Source organism: Indicator indicator, chromosome 3 (assembly GCF_027791375.1).
Source record: "Indicator indicator isolate 239-I01 chromosome 3, UM_Iind_1.1, whole genome shotgun sequence".
Classification (NCBI taxonomy): domain Eukaryota; kingdom Metazoa; phylum Chordata; class Aves; order Piciformes; family Indicatoridae; genus Indicator; species Indicator indicator.
Genome location: NC_072012.1, coordinates 662,647 through 685,020, shown reverse-complemented (window position 1 = coordinate 685,020; position 22,374 = coordinate 662,647). Strand labels below are relative to the sequence as shown.

Here is a 22,374-nt window from a genome sequence, read left to right as displayed (position 1 = left end):
GAGGGAGGAAGGATTTACTGTCTCACAGAGAAGCTGTCTGCTCCTCAGTGCCCACAGACACGGGGACGTCCGTGGCACAGCCAACAGCTCTCTTACTCCCAGGAGGGCAGAGGCACTGTGTCTGCACGAAGGCCAAACATCCCTGGAGGGTGTGAATGTGCCGGAGGTACCGAGGCGCAGGTTTGTACAGCGCTCGCGGTGGTTCTCTGCGTTCCGGATCGCCCCCTGAAGATTTGCCAACCTGCTCCCAGCTCCTGTGGCGCTCACCAGCGGCTCTGGCACGGCAGCGCAGTGCAGAGCCTGCATCTTGCCAAGCTGTTGCCTACTTTGTACTTTCCCCTACCACTGAGTATATTTGTCTGGGTTTCCTTTCAGTTGTAAAGAATGCCAAGAAACTTCCTGCATGGATCACAAGGCTGCTATCTTCTCCACACCAGAGATTCCTGTACCTGCATATCCTACACAAGCAAACAGCCCAAAACACTTTACAACAGCTTGAAGTACTTTATCCTTGGTCTTGCAGCCCTTAGTTAAGGCCCAGCCTGCAATCAGATTAATCTGTTTGGTGCGTGCAGCCTATCATGCCCCGGGCAGAGACTTGAGGTCCTTGCGGTAGGAATTCTGTTTTGCAGCATCCTTGCCATGGAGTCTCACAGGATCGACTAACACAAGGAGAAAAAGAACCCCAAATAGTTTCAGAAAGCAGAAAAGGTTTTACAAGTTTGTAAGGACGTTGGAGAAAACAGGACACAGCCTTGCCTGAGGGCGAGTTAGCAACGAGTTTGTATCGCCTACATAGAGCTTTAAGTGCCTCGTCTGTAGTACCTTTCACAGGTTTTTTTCATTGCTGCCCATGGGGAGTGACGAAGGAGCTGGAGGTTACCAAAAGACAGCCCAGCAGAGCTGTTACAAATGGTTGCAGGCAGCACACCTGTGTGGGACCACAGAGCAAATGCAGATTTCAAGTTGCAGCCAGTTGGGATAATGAAATTTTCTCCTCTTGCAAACAAAATGCAGAATGCAATCAGTGGGAAATCATCACTGCAGCATCCGGTACAGGCTGTGCTTGTAGCAGCTGCCACGTTGTGCCTACAGCTAAATTCAGGTGCAGCTTTTAAAGGTGACTCTGTTCCTGCAGGAAGCTTTGGTTAGCAAGAATAGTGCAGGCACAGACTGGCACACCTGGGAGCACAGCAATAGTGCAGGCACAGACTGGCACACCTGGGAGCACAGCAGTAGTTCAGGCACAGACTGGCACACCTGGGAGCACAGCAGTAGTTCAGGCACAGACTGGCACACCTGGGAGCACAGTAGTAGTTCAGGCACAGACTGGCACACCTGGGAGCACAGTAGTAGTGCAGGCACTGAGTGGCACACCTGGGAGCACAGCAATAGTGCAGGCACAGACTGGCACACCTGGGAGCACAGTAGTAGTTCAGGCACAGACTGGCACACCTGGGAGCAGCTTGTGAATTAATCTCTGCTTCCCATCATGAAGGGGACAACCCTACAGAAAGGCCATCCAGGGCATCTCCACAGCAGGCAGTGCCAACTGAGGCAGCTAGGAAATTCTGATCGAGCTCAGTGCAGGCAGCAGGGATCAGCCCTGCACAGGTTGTTATTTCCAGCCAGTTACTCAGTTCTCCATTATTAACATTTTCTCATAAAATTTTGCTCTTTTTAGCTCTCTTTGCAGCCTTTTGAGGAAAATTAACTCCTGTGCTGTACAGCAAAGATGAAGACAGTGGTGGAAACTGAATTTTCATATTGGTGAACTGGAGTTTTTTTTTAAATTTCCCTAGATTTTTTTTTTAATTTTTTATTTCCCTAGATTTAATTTTAAATAAGGAAGTCAATGCTCTAGGTGAGATTGTGAAGAGTTGCCAATACCAAACACTGCTAAGATGCAGAACTTGTGATGCTTCCTCCCAAATAATAAAGCCCAGAAAGGAATAAATAACAATTTGACTTCAAGCCCCATCCTTACCCCATCAAAGGGTACAAAAGGGTTCACAAGATAAACCATGAAGTAAATATTTAAATTAAATAATTTACATCTTAAAGCACCTCTGTAATTTAATTTAGTGCAAGGTTATCCCTTGCAATGGCATTCTTGTATTTTACAAATTAAAATATGAAGAAAGGACAATATATTAAATTAAACAACCCCCTCCCACCACCACCACACATAACAGTACCAAGAACCTCAGATCAGCTCCACAGATCATTTAAAAGAGCAGCAAAAAAAAAAAAAAGAGAATAAAGCTGATTAAACCTAGATTAAACAAATTAGATGCAAAGGATGGGCAAGAAAGCACTTGAGGTACAAGCAAGGAGCAGATCCCCCCTACACCTTACACCTGGACACTTCCCCAAGGATTAGGCTTTGCAGGGAGGGACCACTGTTTGTAAGGCCTTTTGCTGAAGCAGTACCACAACAAAATGCATTTGTTAAATGTGGCTGCAGCTTTCCAGCTACTGGGGATGCTTTAAAGGAGAGGCAGAGCTGAAACTGTTCCTCATCAGACACAGGGCAACCTCTGACTGCTTTGTCCGAGGTGGTGCCCAAAGTCACACAGCCTTTCAGGCAGAATAAGGAGGAAATTCAAACCTAATAGGATGTGACCCAGCTCTCCTGATGAATAAATCTCTCCAAGTTTTAGCTGTTTGAATAAACAAACAAATGTTTAGATGCTTATTATAAGCTCTTTGAGTTGCACACTTGTGGTAGCTCTCTCATGAGAACGGACTTAGTGCAACTTCCTCAGTCTGTGGGGGCCAGGAATAACACAGAGATATCCTCTCTGGCAGCACGTCAGCTTGCTAGCACTTGACTAGAAGCAAGGCATCAAGGCACGTGGAAATGGCAATTAAATAAATTAAAACGTTGGAATCTTTAAACGGGAAGAAAGATTCCATTTCCATTCCTATCTATTGCCCATCACCGGGCCTTGGAAAAAGAAGTGGGATTCTGCAGCTCAACAAGGTCCAGAGTCACTGATTTGGGTTTCAGAGGCAGTTGTGTGCTGTTACACTGCAGACAGGACACTCTTCAAGAAAATAGTTAAGAAGGTGATAAAAATGAACCTCAGATTTCCTAACACTTGACCAAAAATCTTCCTCCCCCAACCCAAGGGATCTGGGGCATTCCATTAAATAAATTTTAAAGACCCAAATAACTCTCAAACTGAGTAAGCTGTAGGGTTGGGGAGAACTTCTGGGATTTCCCTCTATCCATCTGTTCTCTCCTCTTCTAAGCTGTTTTAAGGCTAACCAGAGTTCTTTGGTGCCATGATAGCAAAGTAAGTTCTGTTGGTAAGAGCAGGTTAGGCTTTAATCATCTGGGCTGCAGCAAAAGCAGCAGGGGGGATCCTGACACTTGACTCTGCTCTGGTGAGACCTCACCTGCAGTGCTGTGTCCAGCTCTGGGGCCCTCAACACAGGAAGGATATGGACCTGATGGAGCAGGGCCAGAGGAGGGACAGGAAGATGATCAGGGGGTTGGAGCAGCTCTGCTACAAGGACAGGCTGAGGGAGCTGGGGGTGTTCAGCATGGAGAAGAGAAGGCTGCAGGGAGACCTAAGAGCAGCCTGCCAGGACCTGAAGGGGGCTACAAGAAAGCCATGAAGGGAGTTTTGACAAGGGCTTGTAGTGACAGCACAAGGTGTAATGGCTTTGAGCTTGAGGAGGGCAGATTTAGACCAGAGATTAGGAAGAAATTCTTTCCAGTGAGGGTGGAAACTGGAACAGGTTGCCCAGGGAGGTTGTGGCTGTCTCCTTCCTGGAGGTGCTCAAGGCCAGGCTGGATGAGGCCTTGAGCAACCTGGGCTGGTGGGAGGTGTCCCTGCCCATGGCAGGGGTTGGAACTGGATGAGCTTTAAGGTCCCTTCCAACCTAAACTATTTTATGAATCTATGCTCTCACTTTACTCATCTTACTAAAATCTTGCATTGAAGGTTTTAAGATTCTGAAGTCTTCAACAGAAGCTGTGCCAAGTGTCCTCTTCTATCCCTGAAAGCTTAACTGTTGTGGAAATGCTAAGGCTGACTCCTGAGTGCTGTGTTATGAAACAAACACTACAGGAAGGAAATCATCCTGTGAAAAGAACCCCCACAAGCAAGCCACAAAACCAAACAGCAGTGTCCTGTGTGCCACTAGCACTGCTGTGCACTGCACTGACAGCACATCCTGGGAAGTGGCCAAGTCCAGCACTTCCCTTATGGCTTATTTTGCACTAGGAACAAGTCCTGTTGTAAACCCAGAGTCTGATCTCAGGAACATGATTGACTTTCTCTCAGCTGTGCTCTCTTCCATGCTATGACACAACTGACACCTGCAAATGCTCTTCTTGGTAATGCTGGCACCTCACACCCACTGTGGCTCTATGGACAAGGATGAAATCTGGTGAGAAATCTAGCTCATACTTCTAGGAACAAGGAGGAGAAGGCAACTTATCCAAGTGGATAATTGGGAAAAATGAAGCAGGGTATTCATCAGAAAAGTAAACAGGTCCAAACAACTCTGTCCCACCAAGATACTCATCAAGAAACCTATGCAGCTGAAATCACAGATCCCAGAGTGTTAGGGGTTGGAAGGGACCTCAGGAGATTGTGGAGTCCAACCCCCTGCCAGAGTAGGACCAGAGAATCCAGCACAGGTCACACAGGAATGCATCCAGATGGGGCTGGAAAGGCTCCAGAGAAGGAGACTCCACAACCTCTCTGGGTAGCCTGTTCCAGTGCTCTGGGACCCTCAGAGTGAAGAAGTTCCTCCTCATGTTGAGGTGGAACCTCCTGTGCTGCAGTTTCTATACACACTTTTTTGTCTGGGCTAGGATCAGATTTTTTAGGTTCCCCTAAATTCTTGCCAAATCCAACCAGCAATTTTTAACTCAAACCACATCTTGAGATATTCCAACCCTCCAAAACACACCAGGACACTTCCCATTTCCTTTGGAAGAAAGGGACCCACTGCTTTACCACAGTTACCCTTCTCTGCTGGATGTTAGGCACCTCCTCAGCTTTTATTTAATTTCATTTCATCAAAGAACCATCTTCTAACCCACCTCCTCCCAAGGTAACACTACCAGAAGCTGTGCTGCATTTCACAGGATTAAAGCTGCAGCAGATCAAAGCTCTTTTGTTAGAGTATGGACAGCAAGATCCAACCATTTGATACAGCCTGACTGCTGCCAGAAGAAACAGTGTTAGCTGCTTCTCAGTGATTGCCATCAGCCCAAAGTGCATCACCTTCATGATTGTGCATTCACCTGGAGAGAAATTGCTCCTTCTGCTAGAGTCTAAAAAGGACTAAACCAAGAGGAAATAAAATTTTGTTCACTTCTGGTACTTATCATTCTGATTTATTCTCCAAATGTGCATTCCTTACCAGTCTTCAATGTGCCAAATCAAAGAACCATTGTAAGATACTCCATGAGCACTATCATCAGTATTTTTCTGCAGAGTTCCTTCAAAAGCAGACAAAAGATCCCAAACCAGAAGTGGTGCAACACTTCAGTGACTTCTGCTCTGTGCTGAGTCAACAGCACATAACTGCCAGTAGTTTTGCTCCCATGATTAGTATTGCTCTTGTCCTTAAATAGTGTGGAAAAAAAGAAGACTAACAATCCTTAATACATATCCCTGTAGATTTCCTGTAGCAAAGGGTGCAAGTGTGCATCAGACTCAGTCTTCTTGATGATCTGCACCAGCTGAGCGTGCTCTGTCACAAGCTGTCGGAGGTCAGCCATTTTCTGGAGGAGTTTGGGGAAGAGGAAGATGTCATCAGGGTGGTTGCTTTGCAGGTGCAGTTTCAGGACATGCACAATGCTCTCCTGCATTTTCTCTATGTGGCCAACATTGACGAGTCCAGGCCGATCTGTGCCCAACAGACAAAAAGAACCAGATGGTAAAGCACCCTGGAATGGCTCAGGTTGGAAGGGACCTCAGAGATCATCCATCCAACCTCCCCACCATGGGCAGGGACACCTCTCAGCTAGACTCAGCTGCTGAAGGCCTCATCCAGCCTGGCCTTCAACATCCCCAGGCAGGAGGCAGCCACAGCCTCCCTGGGCAGCCTGTTCCAGACTCTCACCACCCTCCCCTACTGAAGAACTTCTTCCTCAGTTCCAGTCTAACCCTGTTCTCCCTCAGCTTCAAAACATTCCCCCTTGGCCTGTCTTTAGATACCCTCAGGAAGAGTTCCTCTGCAGCCTTCCTGCAGGATCCCTTCAGGTACTGGAAGGCAGCTCTGAGGTCCCCCTGGAGTCTTCCCCTCTCCAGGCTGAACACCCTCACAGCAGAGCTGCTCCAGCCTTTGGATCATCTTTGTGGCCTCCTCTGGACTCTCTCCAGCAGCTCTGTGTCCTTCTCATGCTGGGGACACCAGAACTGGAGGCAGGATTGGAGGTGAGGCCTCAGCAGAGCAGAGTCAAGGGGCAGAATCCCCTCTCCTGCCCTGCTGCCCACACTCCTCTGGTTGCTGGGCTGCATGAGGGCACTGCTGGCTCCTAAGGAGCTGCTCAGTAACCAACACTCCCAAGTCTCTTTCTTCAGAGCTGCTCTCACCCCACTCTGCACCCAGCCTGGACATGTGCCTGGGAGTGACCTGACCCAGCTGCAGGACCTTGCACTTGGCCTTGTTGAACACCTAGTGCTTACCTCCACAGCAGATGATGGCAGCAACAAAGAGGGATATGTCACTGTCATCCAGCTCCAGTGCATTGAACTTCATTGCAAAGTCAAATTTGGGCTCCATGATGTCACAGAAAGGCTTCCTCAGGCTCTTCAGGAACTCACGCGTGATGAAGCCATTCCCATAGGCTACCAGCATCCCATCCTTGTTCATCACAGAGGCTAACATGGCAAATATGGCTTCATAAACTCCATATTTTAACAGTGTCACTTGATCATTCAAGTCAAGGGTGGAGAAGCCAGGGATGGATTTGGCAAACTCAGTGAGTTCTGTGACAGTCTCTACAGACGTGCACTGGCAGCAGTGGAAGATCCGAACCTCTGCTTCCTTGTTCTGAATTCCATTGGCTACCAGTTTTGCCACCAGGGTCTTCTCTGCCATACACAAGGTGTCCATATCATGAATAACAAATGGCTGCAGAGGGCAAAAAAAACCAGTGGTAATTCAGTCACAAATTAATGATTAGCAATGATTGGCTTCTTAAGGAAGAGGAATTTTGATGAACTTTGATGCCAATCACTCTTCACCTGCCAATAAACCAAGAGTTGCCTTACACAGAATCAGAGAATTGTCAAGGGTTGGAAGGGACCTCAAGGCTCAGCCAGTTCCAACCCCCCTGCCATGGGCAGGGACACCTCACACTACAGCAGGTTGCTCACAGCCACAGCCAGCCTGGCTGCAAAAACCTCCAGGGATGAGACTTCCACCACCTCCCTGGGCAACCTGTGCCAGTGTCTCACCACCCTCATGGGGAAGAACTTTTTCCTAACATCCAATCTGAATCTCCCCACTTCTAGTTTTGCTCCATCCCCCCCAGTTCTGTCCCTCCCTGACACCCTTAAAAGTCCCTCCCCAGCTTTCTTGTAGCCCCCTTCAGACCCTGGAAGGCTACAAGAAGGTCTCCTGGGAGCCTTCTCCTCTCCAGACTGCACAACCCTATCAATAAACGAAGAGTTTCTTCACCTATCAATAAGCCATAAGGCATTGATGGTTCTGCATAAGGAGAAGCTGCAGCACTACAAAAGGCAGCACAAAGCACAGAGCCAAATATAACACTGTGCCATGTCTCTAATCTCTATATGGAATCAGTTACACAGAATCAGCCAGGTTGGAAAAGACCTCCAAGATCGTCAAGTCCAACCAATCACCCAACCCTAACTAATCAACCAGACCATGGCACTAAGTGCCTCATCCAGTCTCTTAAACACCTCCAGGGACCCTAACCCCAGCACCTCCCTGGGCAGCCATTCCAAGGCCAATCTCTCTGTCTGTGGAGAACTTTTTTCTAAGATCAGCCTAAACCTCCCCTGGTGCAGCTTGAGACTGTGTCCTCTTGTTCTGGTGCTGGTTGCCTGGGAGAAGAGACCAACCCCCTCCTGGATACAACCTCCCTTCAGGTAGTTGTAGACAGCAATAAGGTCTCCCCTGAGCCTCCTCTTCTCCAGGCTGAGCACCCCCAGCTCCCTCAGCCTCTCCTCACAGGGCTGTGCTCCAGACCCCTCCCCAGCCTTGCTGCCCTTCTCTGGACACATTTGAGCAACTTAACATCTTTCTTGACTTGAGGGTTTCCTCTAGTTGTTAGATGAAGATCCAGAAGTACTGAGCTGAACATGCACACAGCCACCTCAGAGCAAGTCCCAGAAGGTTCCCAGGAGTCTTGTATGACCTTCTCCACAAGTCTAGGTTACTCTGCCCACAATCCTATTGATTGTAACTACACTTGCTGCACACCATGATGTGCATCCTAGGGGGCATACAGGCAGTCACTTAAATGCAGGGCAGCAGAGTTTCACAAGAGTGTGAACCCTGTACTACTCTTGAGTATGAATTGTCAGTGTCTCTGTCCCAGCTAGCTGATGTTCCACAGAAGTTCAGTTTATCTTAAACCCAGCACCCCACCAGAATGTCAGGCTGCACAGATTTTCAGGCTTGATCACCACCTCTTCCACCACCCCTTCATTCAAACAGAAACATGCATTACAAGGTGATGAGCCAGTCTCCTGAAGCAGCCTGTGAGGAAGCATTCACACTTCCTTAACGACAATCACGACTCAAAAACATCCTGAGACATATCTGAAGAGCAGCAATGAAGAGAGAGAACAACTCACTGAGCAACAACAAACCCCAAAGCTTTCCAGCCACCAATCAGGGCAACTAACCTGGAACATAAATCTAGCTCCATAAATGCAAAGCAAGGCACCTTCCCAGTGCTGCTTTGCTCATCTCAGAGAAAATACCACGGGAAACAGAATCACAGAGTGTCAGGGGCTGGGGGGGACCTAAAAGCTCATCCAATCCAACCCCCTGCCAGTGCAGGATCACCTAGTGCAGGGCACACAGGAAGGCATCCAGGCAGGTTTTGAATATCTCCAGAGAAGGAGACTCCACAACCCCCCCTTGGCAGCCTGATCTAGTGTTCCATCACCCTCACAGTGAAAAATTTTTTCCTCACTCAAGTGTTCTGTTAGAAAGTCCTAGAATTCACTTCTCTCACTCAGCAGACTGTCCAAGCTGCTAGTTTCCCACAGCTATCCACTTTGGAATTGCTTATGACAACAACATGTCCCAACTCACTTCAGAGTTACACACCACAGAACCTGCCATGTGCATGTTGCTGAGCATAAAGTGGCAGAGCAATAAACCCACCACATTTCTAACCCATCTAAAAGATGCAGACTATCTTGGAAAGCTTTTTGGAAGCCCAGCAGGCAGCTGTGTGCTGAGCTGCAGCCAGAGCAGGGAGAGCAGCAGCACAGGGAGGGGATTCTGCCCCTCTGCTCTGCTCAGACACCACCTGCAGCACTGCCTCCAGTTCTGGGACCCCCAGCATAAGAGGAACATGGAGCTGCTGGAGAGGGTCCAGGGGAGGCCACGAAGATGATCAGAGGGATGGAGAACCTCTGCTATGGGGACAGGCTGAGAGAGCTGGGGCTGTTCACCCTGGAGAAGAGAAAGCTCTGGAGAGACCTTAGAGCAGCCTTCCAGTACCTGAAGGGGGCTGCAAGAAAGGTGGGAAGGGACTTCTGACAAGGGCTTGTAGTGATAGGAGTAGAGGAAATGGACTGAAGCCTGAGGAGGGCAGATTTAGGCTGGAGACTAGGAAGAAATTCTTTCCAGAGAGGTGGTGAAACACTGGAACAGATTGCCCAGGAAAGCTGTGGGTGTCTCTTCCCTGGAGGTGTTCAAGGCCAGTTTGGATGAAATCTTGAGCAACCTGTTCTGGTGGAAGGTGTTCCTGCCTTTGTCAGAGGGTTGGAAATAGATGATCTTTAAGGTCCCTAAACCGTTCTATGAATTTATCATCATTTCACTATTCAGAAACTAGGCACAGCCAAGGTCTTAGGAGCTAAATTTAGACCTGTCCTTGTGAAAAAACAATAGTTTGTTTTGAAATGAATTAAAGGAGTCACTGACACCAGCTGTCAATGCCCTGTTCAGAAGGAGGTGGATTACAAATTACCCACAACGAATCCCTCCTCCTTTTCCTTTCTTCATTTCTCTGTTCAAACATCAAAAGAAACCTACAATGTTTATTCTCCCCAGAGATTACACAAGGATTAAAAGCTCCTCTCCTCTCCCCTGCATACTGAAGAATCACAGAATGGTTTGGGTAGGATGGGACCTCCAAAGGTCATCCAGTCCAACCCCCCTGCAGTCAGCAGGGACATCCTCCACTAGAGCAGGTTGCTCAGAGCCTTGTCCAGCCTCACCTTGAAGATCTCCAGGGATGGAGCCTCAACCACCTCCCTGGGTAACCTGTCACAGAGTTCCATCATCTTCATGGTAATGAATGGTATGCTGGGCTGGGCTAGGCTATAAAGTGCCAAACTGCCCCATGTAGAAGACAGCTTAGCTTCCAATCTTTCTAACCCTCATTCCCACTCTCAGATAGGGTTGATTTTGCCATGCATAAAACCTCTTCCCTGAAAATTTATACTGAAACTACAACTGCTGATAAAATACCATCATTGTCTTCTCCAGGTGCTGAACACAGAGCACAACAGAATGTAAACCCAACATGTGTCAAGTGAAGTGAGTCCACAATGGGTCCACAAACTCACCTGCTACAACAAACCCAAAAGCAGTTGACAGCATTGGGTAGACCTTGGCTACACTATCCTGAAAGAAAAATCCCCTCTGCAGCATACATCACTCAACCTGAGCTGCTTCTCCCTTTCAAAGCCCCCACACAGCCAAGATCAGCAAGGCTGGGGGAGAAAATGGCCAGAATCATAGGATCACAGAGTACCAGGTTGAAAGGCACCTCAAGGATCATCTAATTCCAACCTTTTCAGTCCCACCCTGCTTCCCATGCCTCTGGCCTGCCCTCTGCCAGAGATGCCTGAGAGCCCAGGACTGGCACAAGAACACCTAAGGCACTGGGGAGACTGTCCTGCTGCTGGAACTGAGACAGCCAGCCCAGGACACCACCACCAGCCCCCCACACCTGCTCTCCTCTCACAGAGCAGGGCCAGGCAGTGCTGTTTGGAAACACAGCCCAGAGCCAGAGCAACCACAGAGGGAGAGGGATACAGGGGCAAGGAGAGGGCCCCCCCTCTACAAGCTGCTTGTAGGGTCTGCAACTCCTGCACTAACCTCAGCTCACAGCTTCCCTCCTGCCCCTCCAGCCTCCATCAGTTCCAGCAGAGATGCTCCCCAATGCATCTGCTAAGCATGGAAATGACAGAGCAGAACGCTGAGGAACCTGTCAACAAAGTTCACAAGCTGAGGTTTTCTTTCTCCTCCTGCCATTATCATTGCTGTGATTAAAACAGAAGCCACAGAGAGCTCCCACACACTCTAAAAGAGAAGAGTTTTTACCTTGGCCTTTGTGGCAGAAAAACATTGATCTTTCTTTCACTGTGGTAACAGGAAAGTAATTTTGAACCATCTCCCCAACCCACAGCAAGTGGTTTTCATATTCAGATATTCTTTTGTTTTTGATTAGGAACTGATTTTGTGTGTACTCTAATTTAAGGTTGTCAGCTTCCATTTACAAGTTCATCACCTGAGTTTTCTAACTCTATTCCTCTGCTAGTGGGTAAAAGCAGCTGTATTTACTGCAGGTGTTCCTCTTGCATGCTCCATCTCTGTACTCTCATGATTTTCTTTCCTAAAGGATTATGCTTCAGAGTCTAACAAATTATTACAATCACTTCCTGTCCTTGGGAGCTTTAAAGTGACAGCAAAAGTACTTACTGGGTTGTTATTCGTCTTCCCTGCAAGGATGATTCTGGCTTTCACCTTGTTCATATTGAAGTTTTTCAGGTAAGCATCATGAATCCTCTTGGCAAGGGATTTGAGATCTGCCATTTCTGAGTCCTCTACAGAATTTTCACCTGTGAGGATTTCTGCTTTCAGCTTGGCCTTCTCAGACCTGGGCATCCGTCCAAACCGGATTGCTGATGGGAAGACAAATGTACAGCAAACATCAGTCACACAGAAACCTCTCACTCCTGCTGATCAGAGCAGCAGCATCTGTGGCTAGAGACACTCACCTAGGGGGAGTATCTCTGTGATAAATTCATGGGTGAAGAACTCTCATCCTATCCAACATGGGCAGTGACTAATTATGAAGACAATGCTAAACTGAAGGTCATCAGAGGTTTCAAAACATGGTGAGCTAGGATACGTGCCTTAGCCTTCTGCATCAGCCAAGGAGTTGGATTTTGGTTTCTCCTTACTGTGCTCTACAACTCCCAACACCAAACTAAAAGTCCACCTTGGGCATACTCAGAAAAACACCTAAGTAAACTCCTGTCAGCAGCATGGCAGAGAACACAAGTGCCAGCTGGACAGCTGCCTCAGGAGGGACTTCACAGGGAACCCTGCAGTGGAGTTGGGCCCAAAGCCCATGGTTAATTCTGAACCTGCTGGGGCATTAAGCTGTTCATGCCCTGAATGTTCAGTTTAATATCCCTGTGAGAACAAAACAGAGCAGAGACCTGGATTTGTGCTCAAAGCCTGGAGTCTTTGCGCAACAGATTAGCCCTTCAGGACTGGAGAGGATGAGAATGGAGTTTTGAGTCTCCAGTGAGGCTCTTGGCGTATTCTTTTGAGAGACAGATGTAAGTCTCAACCACCACTGGGTGCAGAGGTCTTCCAGTCCTTGGGCAAGTGGCCTTGCCATCTGGCAATGAACTCAGCATGTGCACAGCCTCTTCAGTGTCAGTGTAAAATGAAACCAGCTCCATTTGTCAGGGGGCCTCATCCTCCAGTGGTGTGTGCAAGGTTTTGAGATGGAACCAGAATAGCTGGTTCCTCCCCTGCATTTCAGTGGCTAACCAGTGAGAGGACAGAGCCTCACTGCCTAGACTGAGCAGCTCAAGCACGTGCAGAATGAGCTCTGCAACGTGCCCAAGGGATTTTCTCATGGCATAAGGAGGTGACTCTAGGTGTGATCTGAAATACAGTTTTGGACTTCAATAGAAGTCCACTGTGGAGGGGCCTGTTTGGCATCTGCCCATGGGTCTATAGAGTATCTGCTATAAATTGAAGCAGCTTTAAGGTCAAGGCTGTAAACCTAGTTCCAGCTTTTGTTTTGAGAAGTATTGCCTGCAAGTTAGCAGTCACCTCCTTCCTCCACTGCCTCACAAGTGTCCACTGCAGCTTCAGCTACACCACAGATGCCCACAACATTTTAGTAGAATGAAACAGCTTCAAGTGAATGTTAACTCCTGCCAGGCAGCACAGCTCCCTGCTCAGCTCCTGCCTCTGAGATGCAGGCTGTCTGCTGCTTCACAAAGGTTATTACCAGTCTTACAGATCTAGCAACCCTCTCCCAGTAGACCTACTTCCCCAGAAGCAGAAAGTCAATTCTCCCAGTGTCTCTTGCTAGGACCCTAGACTATGATATCACAGGCAGCTTCCCCAACCACATTCCCACCCCAGCTATGCTGACTGCATAGTTTCCTCAGGAAGGTCATCTCCTAACCTGCAGCTCTGCACCTACTCCCAAGCTGTACCTGCTCCCAAATTCAGCCCTGACACTATCAGACTTAGCTAAGGAAAGCAACCTCCTGGCACCTGCCCGAGCAGAATGCTGTCTCCCAGGGCTTAGACCTCTTTACCAAAGTTGCTTAGCAAGCTACCTCCTGCCCTGTGGGCTGAGGCTGGCCAGTAAGCCACCAGCTTACCAGCCCTGCCTTAAATCATTAACATGGACACCAAGATAATGTTTCAGCTCATTTAACAACCAACCTACCAGATTCTTCTTCCACAGTCAGCCCATACCTTTGCCCTATCCCCACACTCCCTGAACTATCTGCCCAAGAGCTGTTGGACTGTAACCTGAAAAATAATGAAGTCTGGTTTCCTGCAGATTTCTATCCCACATCATTCCCTCCCACAATCAGCTACTTGTTCTCCTCTACAATGCCCTTGATCAGGATTCTTCCAGTACTGAAATTTGTTTCAATGGAAGTAATGGTGCCAAAGTTCTGGGTGAAGAAAGCAACTAAATCACAGAATGGCTTAGGTTGGAAGGAACCTCAGAGATCACCTACTCCAACCTCCCCACCACGGGCAGGGACACCTCTCAACCAGACTCAGCTGCTCAAGGCCTCATCCAGCCTGGCCTTCAACACCCCCAGGCAGGAAGCAGCCACAGCCTCCCTGGGCAGCCTGTGCCAGAGTCTCACCACCCTGGTACTGAAGAACTTCTTCCTCAGCTCCAGTCTAACCCTGCTCTCCCTCAGCTTCAAACCATTCCCCCTTCTCCTGTCTCTAGACACCCTCAGGAAAAGTCCCTCTGCAGCCTTCCTGCAGGATCCCTTCAGGTGTTTGGAAGGCACCTCTAGGGTCCTCCTGGAACTTTTATATGGACAAACAGACATCCAGCACAATTGTGTAAAGCTCCTAAGAACCTAGAAGCTGTGTCTCAGTTCCATTAACTACTCACTGGGGAAAGTGGTGTCCCCTGCCACGATCAATCCTGCACAACTCTAAGGCGGAACCCACGAAGAAATGCTATCCAAGTGCCTGCTTCCAGAAGCAGACTCTGGGTAGGGACAAACAAATTAAGGGCACTCTTACCTACCATTATGTGACATTCCAACTGAAAGGCACTTCTGGAACCGACAGTATTGGCACTTGTTCCTATTTTTTTTCTGGATTTTGCAGCTGCGATCACATTTGTCATAGACGAGTTTGAGACGAATTGTTCTTCGGAAAAAACCCTAGGAGAAGGTTGGAAAAACAGTACCAAAGGTTAAAGAAGGGGGGGGACTCTGTTGTTTATTGATGTCACTAGCGAAAAGCACACAAAACAGCCTGTCCAAAGGTAAGAATCTATGAAGGCATGTTTAGAGTGAGAAACATGAAAGAAGGGAGTAGCTCTCAGACCTCTTTCCTGGGAAAGGATCAAGCACCTAGCAGATTTGCTCTTATGGATTAACGAAAGCAGTGACATATTGCTTTTGTACACATCCTCTCAGTGTCCTCCATCAGAAAGAACCTTCCAAACATGTAAGTCACACAAGCACACAGACTTAATACATCTTTTCTCCAGCCAGCACACAGGGAAGGCAGGACAGTGCAGCATGGTGCACAGATAGAGCCAAGGACACCCAAAGGAGCAGCAGAGGGGAGCCTTGTCACTCAGCACAGCTGACCATCATGTCTTGATAATCATGGCAAGCAGCAGATCCAACCCAACCCATGGCAACATTGCAAGGAAGGTTAGTCTCCTAGTGTGAAATCACAGGATTAGCAAATCCAGGGACACTGCAGCTTGCCTCACATCACCTAACAAGGTCTCATTTGGACTTTGGGATACAACCAAAGAGCAACTGGCTCCCCATCTCAAACAGATATTCTAGCATTGTTCTGACATTATTTACATTCAAATTATTGTATTCTGACATTACCTTCAACTGATCACATGCTGACATTATTTGCTTTCAACTGATCACATTCTGACATTATTTGCTTTCAATTGATCACATGCCTACAGTATTTGCTTTCAACTGATCACATTCTGACATTATTTGCAATCAATTGATCACATTCTGACATTATTTGCTTTCAGCTGATCACATTCTGACATTACATTCAGATTTCATCTTCTGGCATTATTTACATTCAAATGATCACATTCTGACATAGTTGCAAGGAAGAAAGTCTACACATATAGAATTAGTTCTCTCACTCTGTAATTAAAAAAACAAAGGGAAACTAAAACATTAGGAAGAAAAATAATTCCAGGATTCAAGGGTAGTATCATCCCCCAAATGATACATTAATGCTAATATTAGTTTCCCCCAGAGCAATGCACTAGCCCCCAGATCTACAAGAGAGACAAGACTGAGTGAAATCAGGCAGAATGCAGTGGAGATGAGGTATTTAGGAAGGGCAATGTAGTGAACTCACATGCTTCTCACAGCCATACTCCCAACACAAATAAAACACTAGTGGAGCAAGTAGGCTTTGACTTTTTTTAGTCATAGTTTAGTGGTTTAAGTTGGTTTAGTGTTGAACTAAGGATATCCAGAAAAGCAGAATTAAAATGCTGGTTGTGAATAGCCCCTGGCTATATGAAAGTCTGGCTTTGAGGTAGGGGATCTGAATAATTTCTTTCTTTCAGGGGAAAAAAAAGGAGATCACAAATATCTTTATTATTTGAAGAACTGTAATGGCTAGAATTGTATGCATTAAACATTTCTCTTACAAATGTTTATCTTCATATAAGCCTGGAAATAAAGCAACATGATTTAGGTTTTTAAAATGAAAATTAACCACTGTACCTTGCAACCTTCACAAGCATGTACTCCATAATGGTAGCCTGAGGCTTTATCCCCACAAATTCTACATTCAATGTTTAATGCTCCACTGGGTGATTCATCTATGCTACCTGGAGCTGTGGCAAAATTAATGGATGAAGGACTGGATGCTGGTGAAAGGGTGTCTAAAAGAAAAAGGAACACTTCATAAATACTATACTATAAAGGTTGATACCATTTCTCTACTAAACCCCCACAAAAAAGACCTTATGCTATAAAAAAAAAAAAAAAACAAAAAACAAAACAAAGCATGAATTAATAGTCATAATTTGGCCCTAAGTGTTTGAAAAATAATTACTGTTTGTATTAACACACACAGCCCCCACACACAGGGTGTACCCTGAGACAGTCAATGTCATCCAACAAAAAAGCCTCACCAAAGGAACTCTTGAACTGGAAGGGTGATGAGGGTTTTTCAGGGTTTCACAAATCTGCACCACACAAAATCAAATAAAACCAACCTTTGGGGGGTTTCCTCCTTGCTTGTTTTTGTGCTTTACTTTTTGTTTTCCAGATGTGAGCATCCAACTGAGATTCATTTTTCCCACCCCCCACAACTTGAAATAAGTCAAATGCAAAGTACTCAATTAAATTGCTTTAAACCAAGGAGATTTTCTTTGTGATAAAAGTGTGCATCACAAATAACATCAATCTGAAAGTGAAAAGCATCATTCAACACATATAAAATCACAGAATCATAGAATGGTCTGGGCCAGAAGGGACCTCCAAAGCTCATCCAGTCCGACCTCCCCTGCACTCAGCAGGGACATCCCCAACTAGATCAGGCAGCCCAGGACCTCCTCCAGCCTCACCTTGAAGATCTCCAAGGAAGGAGCCTCAACCACCTCCCTGAGAAACCTCTGTCAGTGTTCCACCACTCTCACAGTGAAGAACTTGTTCCTCACATCCAATCTCAATCTGCTCTGCTCTAGTTTGAAGCCATTGTCCCTCGTCCTGTCCCTGCAGGCCTTTGCAAACAGTCTCTCTGCAGCCTTCCTGTAGCCCCCTTCAGGTCCTGGCAGGCTGCTCTTAGGTCTGCCTGGAGCTTTCTCTTCTGCAGGCTGAACACCCCCAGCTCCCTCAGCCTGTCCTCATAGCAGAGCTGCTCCAACCCCCTGATCATTTTCGTGGCCCTTTCTATTGAGGGCTCCAGACCTGTACACAGTCCTCCAGGTGAGGTCTCACCTACCCACCGGTCAAGACAAACACTACAAAACAGGAAAAGAAAGAAATCCAAACCATAATGAAAGAGAACCCCTCAAATCTGTGTCACAACAGACGTTCAACCTGTCTCTCACTCATTCCAGAAGGTGACTATCACCTCATCTTGCCACTACCTTTCACCTCTTGTTCCATAGCACTGGGCTCATGCTGTGTTAAGATACACTTAAAGTTCCCTTGACTTTTGAAGAGCTACTTGTAGTTTTAAGTGTTGACCTAGACTGAGGCCTAAAAAGCAGTTGGCCAAGTTATCTTTATATAGAATGTTCTCAAAGCATGCCCCTGCACATCAGTGGAAAGGCCACACATTAAAAGGTATCACAATTGTCTGCTTCTAAGACAATTCAGCAGTAGAAACCTTATGCTGATATTCAGACCTGTGGTTATAATGAGAAAAGCATTTCTGACTTCTTGTACCCTGAAGTAAACTCCCCAGACATTTCATAGAATCACAGAATTGTCAGGGTTGGAAGGGACCTCAAGGAGCATCTAATTCCAACCCCCTGCCCCCCTCACACCAGAACAGGTTGCTCACAGCCACATCCAGCCTGGCTGCAAAAACCTCCAGGGATGAGGCTTCCACCACCTCCCTGGGCAACCTCTGCCAGTGTCTCACTACCCTCACGGGGAAGAATTTCTTCCTAACAATCTGAATCTACCTATTCCTAGTTTGCTTCAGTCCTATCACTCTCTGACACCCTCAAAAGTCCCTCCCCAGCTTTCTTGTAGCTCCCTTCAGATCCTGGAACGCCACAAGAAGGTCTCCTCAGAGCCTTCTCTTCTCCAGACTGCACAACCCCAACTCTCTCAGTCTGTCTCCAGAGCAGAGCAGCTCCAGCCCTCTGCTCATCCTCATGGCCCTTCTCTGGACACATTCCAGCACCTCCAGATCCTTCTTGCAACAGAGGCTCCAGAACTGGACCCAGAGCTCCAGGTGTGGTCTCAGCAGAGCGGAGCAGAGGGGGAGAATCCCCTCCCTGGCCCTGCTGGCCACACTTCTCTTGCTGCAGCCCAGGACACAATTTGCTTACGATTCGACTACTACATTAGCATGCTACAAACCTAGCACAATCCAACTCTAATTCTTGCAATTCATACTTCCACCATATTTGAGGAAAATATTTTCCAAGGCCAGAATTTCCTTTATCTTCCACCTTCCAACTTGCACCACAATTCCTGAGCAAACTAATGGGTGTGTTATTTTAGTAGGGAAATTAAGAAACACACATGAATGTAGGTCAGCAAGTATTACGTTGGAAAAAAACCCTGGCATAGAACTTGGGCTGCATTGCCACCACTGCCAAGCCCACAGGCATCAGAGTCATCAAGGACAGCCTAAAATGCAGGACATTTAAAAATCTGATTCTTTTTACTTGCCTTATGGAAATTCAGCCTCAAAAGTTTATGTTTTCCATCTTTAACTGCAAAACTACAACACCGAACACTCAAATTTGAAGGTGAAAGTAGAAGGTTTTGTAGAATTATTGTAGAACTTGTCACAGAATGGCTCAGGTTGGAAGGGACCTCAGAGATCATCTGCTCCAACCTCCCCACCATTGGCAGGGACACCTCTCAATTAGACTCAGCCGCTCAAGGCCTCATCCAGCCTGGCCTTCAACACCCCCAAGCAGGAGGCAGCCACAGCCTCCCTGGGCAGCCTGTTCACTCCATCCTCACACTGAAGAAACTCTTCCTCAGCTCCAGTCTAACCCTGCTCTGCCTCAGCTTCAAACCATTTCCCCTTGTCCTGTCTCTAGACACCCTCAGGAAAAGTCTCTCTGCAGCCTTCCTGTAGGATCCCTTTAGGTACTGGCAGGCAGCTCTAAGGTCCCCCTGGAGTCTTCTCTCCATGCTGAACACCCCCAGCTCCCTCAGCCTATCCTCACAGCAGAGCTGCTCCAGCCCTCGGATCATCTTTGTGGCCTCCTCTGGACTCATTCCAAAAATCTCTGTGTCCTTCTTATGCTGGGGACACCAGACCTGGAGGCAGTACTCATGTAGTCACCCTAAGTGAGAATCGTGGTTAGAGCCTGGGAATCAACTTAAACTATGAAAGCCCCAAATCAAAACCTGATGTAGACCAAGCACAAAGTTAAGGACAAAGTGCTTACAACAGCTCTACTGAGAAAGGGTTGTGACCCCCAGTTTCAGAAGGAAAACCTTACTGACCATGCTACAACATTTCAATTATTTTCATTTCCTCTCACAAAGATCTGCCTGAAGCTTGTGCAGTGTATGAGCACCCTGAGACTTTAACCATGGCAGAAGTCAGTAGCTGAACGATGCTACTCTTGAGAAGGGAGGGAAACACATGTTTAAAATATTGGTACAGTACTGTACAGTGGAATTCTAGCTTTTAAGGGTTAGTTTATGAAGTTTTGGCAAACATTTCACAATATTTTCAAATGCATGAGATTTGAAGAACCTTTTTCAATGGGGAATTCTTTTAGCATAATATTGTAACTTAGAATAGAATCACCAAGGCTGGAAAAGACCTTTAAGATCATGGAGTCCAGCCATAACTCAACTCCCACAACCACTAAACCATCTCCTGAAGCACCACATCCAGCTACAGCTTCTTCAACACCCCCAGGGATGGCAACTCCACCACCTCCCTGGGCAGCCTGTTCCAACCCCTCACCACTCCCTCACTCAACAAGTTTTTCATACAATCATAGAAACATAGAATCAGTCAGGGTTGGAAGAGACCACAAGGATCATCCAGTTCCAACCCCCCTGCCATGGGCAGGGACACCTCACACTACAGCAGGTTGCTCACAGCCACATCCAACCTGGCGTTAAACACCTCCAAGGATGGGGCCTCAACCACCTCCCTGGGCAACCTCTTCCAGGCTCTCACCACTCTCACAGTGAAGAACTTCTTTCTCATGTCCAGTCTGAATCTCCCCAGTTCCAGCTTTATTCCATTCCCCCTAGTCCTATCACTACCTGATATGCTAAAAAGTCCCCCCCCCAGCTTGTAGGCCCCTTTCAGATACTGGAAGGCCATGTCCTCATGTCCAACCTAACCCTCCCCTGGCACAACTCAAACCCATTGCCTCTCCTCCTGCTGCTGGTTCCTTGGGAGAAGAGACCAACAGCAGCCTCACTCCAACCTCCTCTCAGGCAGCTGCAGAGAGCAGTAAGATCTCCCCTCAGCCTTCTCTTCTCCACACTGAACAACCCCAGCTCCCTCAGCCTCTCCTCTCCCCTGCTGACCTCCAAACCCTCCCCAGCCTCATTGCTCTTCTCTGGACACCCTCCAGCCCCTCAATGCCTTTCCTGTCCTGTGGCCCCAGAACTGAGCCCAGTGCTCAGGCCTTGGCCTCACCAGGGCCCAGCACAGGGGCACCATCACTGCCCTGCTCCTGCTGGGCACACTGGCTTTGGTACAGGCCAGGATGCCCTTGGCCTTCTTGGCCAGCTGGGCACTCTGCTGGCTCATGTTCAGCTGCCCACCACATGCAGATCCTTTTCCAGCCACTCTGCCCCAAGCCTGCATTGTTGGTTGGGGTTGTGGAACCAAGTGCAGAACCCAGCACTCGGCCTTGTTAAACCTCATTCCATGGACCTCAGCCTGATTTAACCTGGCCAGATCTCTCTGCAGAGCCTTCCTACCCTTGAGAAGATCAACACTGCTGCTAATTTAGTGTCATCTGCAGACTTGCTGATGCCCTTAAAGATCTCTGCCAGCCTTAGTGGCTTCCTATATGACTACAATAGGTAGAGTAACCACTTTGTGAGTAACAGTGACTTGGAAAAGCTGTTTGGAAAAAGTTTTTGATACTAAAGTTAATTTAAACCAGCAGCTTTACAGTACAGTGATTTTTCAGTGATATTTGTTTAATAACTTTAGCTTTAAATATTTTAAGACTATGCTATAATCAGCTTATGTATTTCTAGCATCACTTAGTCATAAACAATTATTATTGCATTAAAAAAAGTCCTTAATTTCTATCACTATGCAATTATAAAAGAAAATGGAATAGCAAACCAAAACTCCCTTACCTGTTTTAACTGATCCATCAGATCCTGGCCCATTTCCCAGTGACTGGAACTCTGTTAAACTTAAAGCTCCAGAGCTATCATCACCTAGAGACTGAGACAGGTCTTGAATGTTCTCCATATCTTGTAGGAACTCTCCAGACAAAGGGCTGCCTATATCATCCTCCTCCAAAGGAGTAAGGGGATAGAGCTGGTTTTCAGTGTCCACCATTCTGATCACGTAGAGCAGTCAATTAAACTTCTTTACTCTGGGGAAAGAAGAGGTTTTTTAAAATCCTGTACTTCAAATACAGAGTATGTTTTTTTTAAGTTTGAATCAGTTACATCACACTAAGTACATGAGCTCTAACCCCCAAGTGACCTATAATACAACATTCCTATGATCCAGAAGCTTTATGCAACATCAATCGTCAACAGAATCTCAGAATGGTCTGGGCCAGAGGGAACCTCCAAAGCTCATCCAGTCCAACCCCCTCTACAGTCAGCAGGGACATCCCCAACTAGATCAGGCAGCCCAGGACCTCCTCCAGCCTCACCTTGAAGATCTCCAAGGAAGGAGCCTCAACCACCTCCCTGGGAAACCTCTGTCAGTGTTTCACCACTCTCACAGTGAAGAACTTGTTCCTCACATCCAATCTCAATCTGCTCTGCTCTAGTTTGAAGCCATTGTCCCTCG

General features: G+C 47.2%; 1 protein-coding gene across 4 annotated transcripts; it reads right to left on the bottom strand.

The window, feature by feature from the left end:
* Positions 1-5,442: 5,442 nt before the first annotated feature.
* Positions 5,443-21,909, bottom strand: PPARA (peroxisome proliferator activated receptor alpha). 4 transcript variants are annotated; one of them, XM_054399915.1, is made up of 7 exons: positions 21,702-21,909; positions 17,728-17,736; positions 16,437-16,597; positions 14,732-14,870; positions 11,893-12,095; positions 6,660-7,107; positions 5,443-5,877 (listed from the first exon to the last, which is right to left on the bottom strand). In XM_054399915.1, the coding sequence occupies exons 1-7, from the start codon at positions 21,907-21,909 to the stop codon at positions 5,630-5,632; spliced, it is 1,416 nt and encodes a 471-aa protein (XP_054255890.1). In that variant the 3' UTR covers positions 5,443-5,629. The 4 variants fall into 4 exon arrangements, with proteins under 4 accessions (XP_054255890.1, XP_054255889.1, XP_054255892.1 ...); XM_054399914.1 differs by lacking the exon at positions 17,728-17,736; XM_054399917.1 differs by lacking the exons at positions 6,660-7,107; positions 11,893-12,095; positions 17,728-17,736.
* Positions 21,910-22,374: the final 465 nt, after the last annotated feature.

Bases quoted from the DNA above. Each gene is read 5' to 3' on its own strand.
- PPARA (XM_054399915.1), bottom strand. From the start codon at position 21,909: ATGGTGGACACTGAAAACCAGCTCTATCCCCTTACTCCTTTGGAGGAG. The intron at 14,871-16,436 runs GTACAGTGGTTA...ACCTTCTCCTAG, and splicing joins ATGCTTGTGAAGGTTGCAAG to GGTTTTTTCCGAAGAACAAT. The intron at 12,096-14,731 runs GTAGGTAAGAGT...TCTTCCCATCAG, and splicing joins AGTTGGAATGTCACATAATG to CAATCCGGTTTGGACGGATG.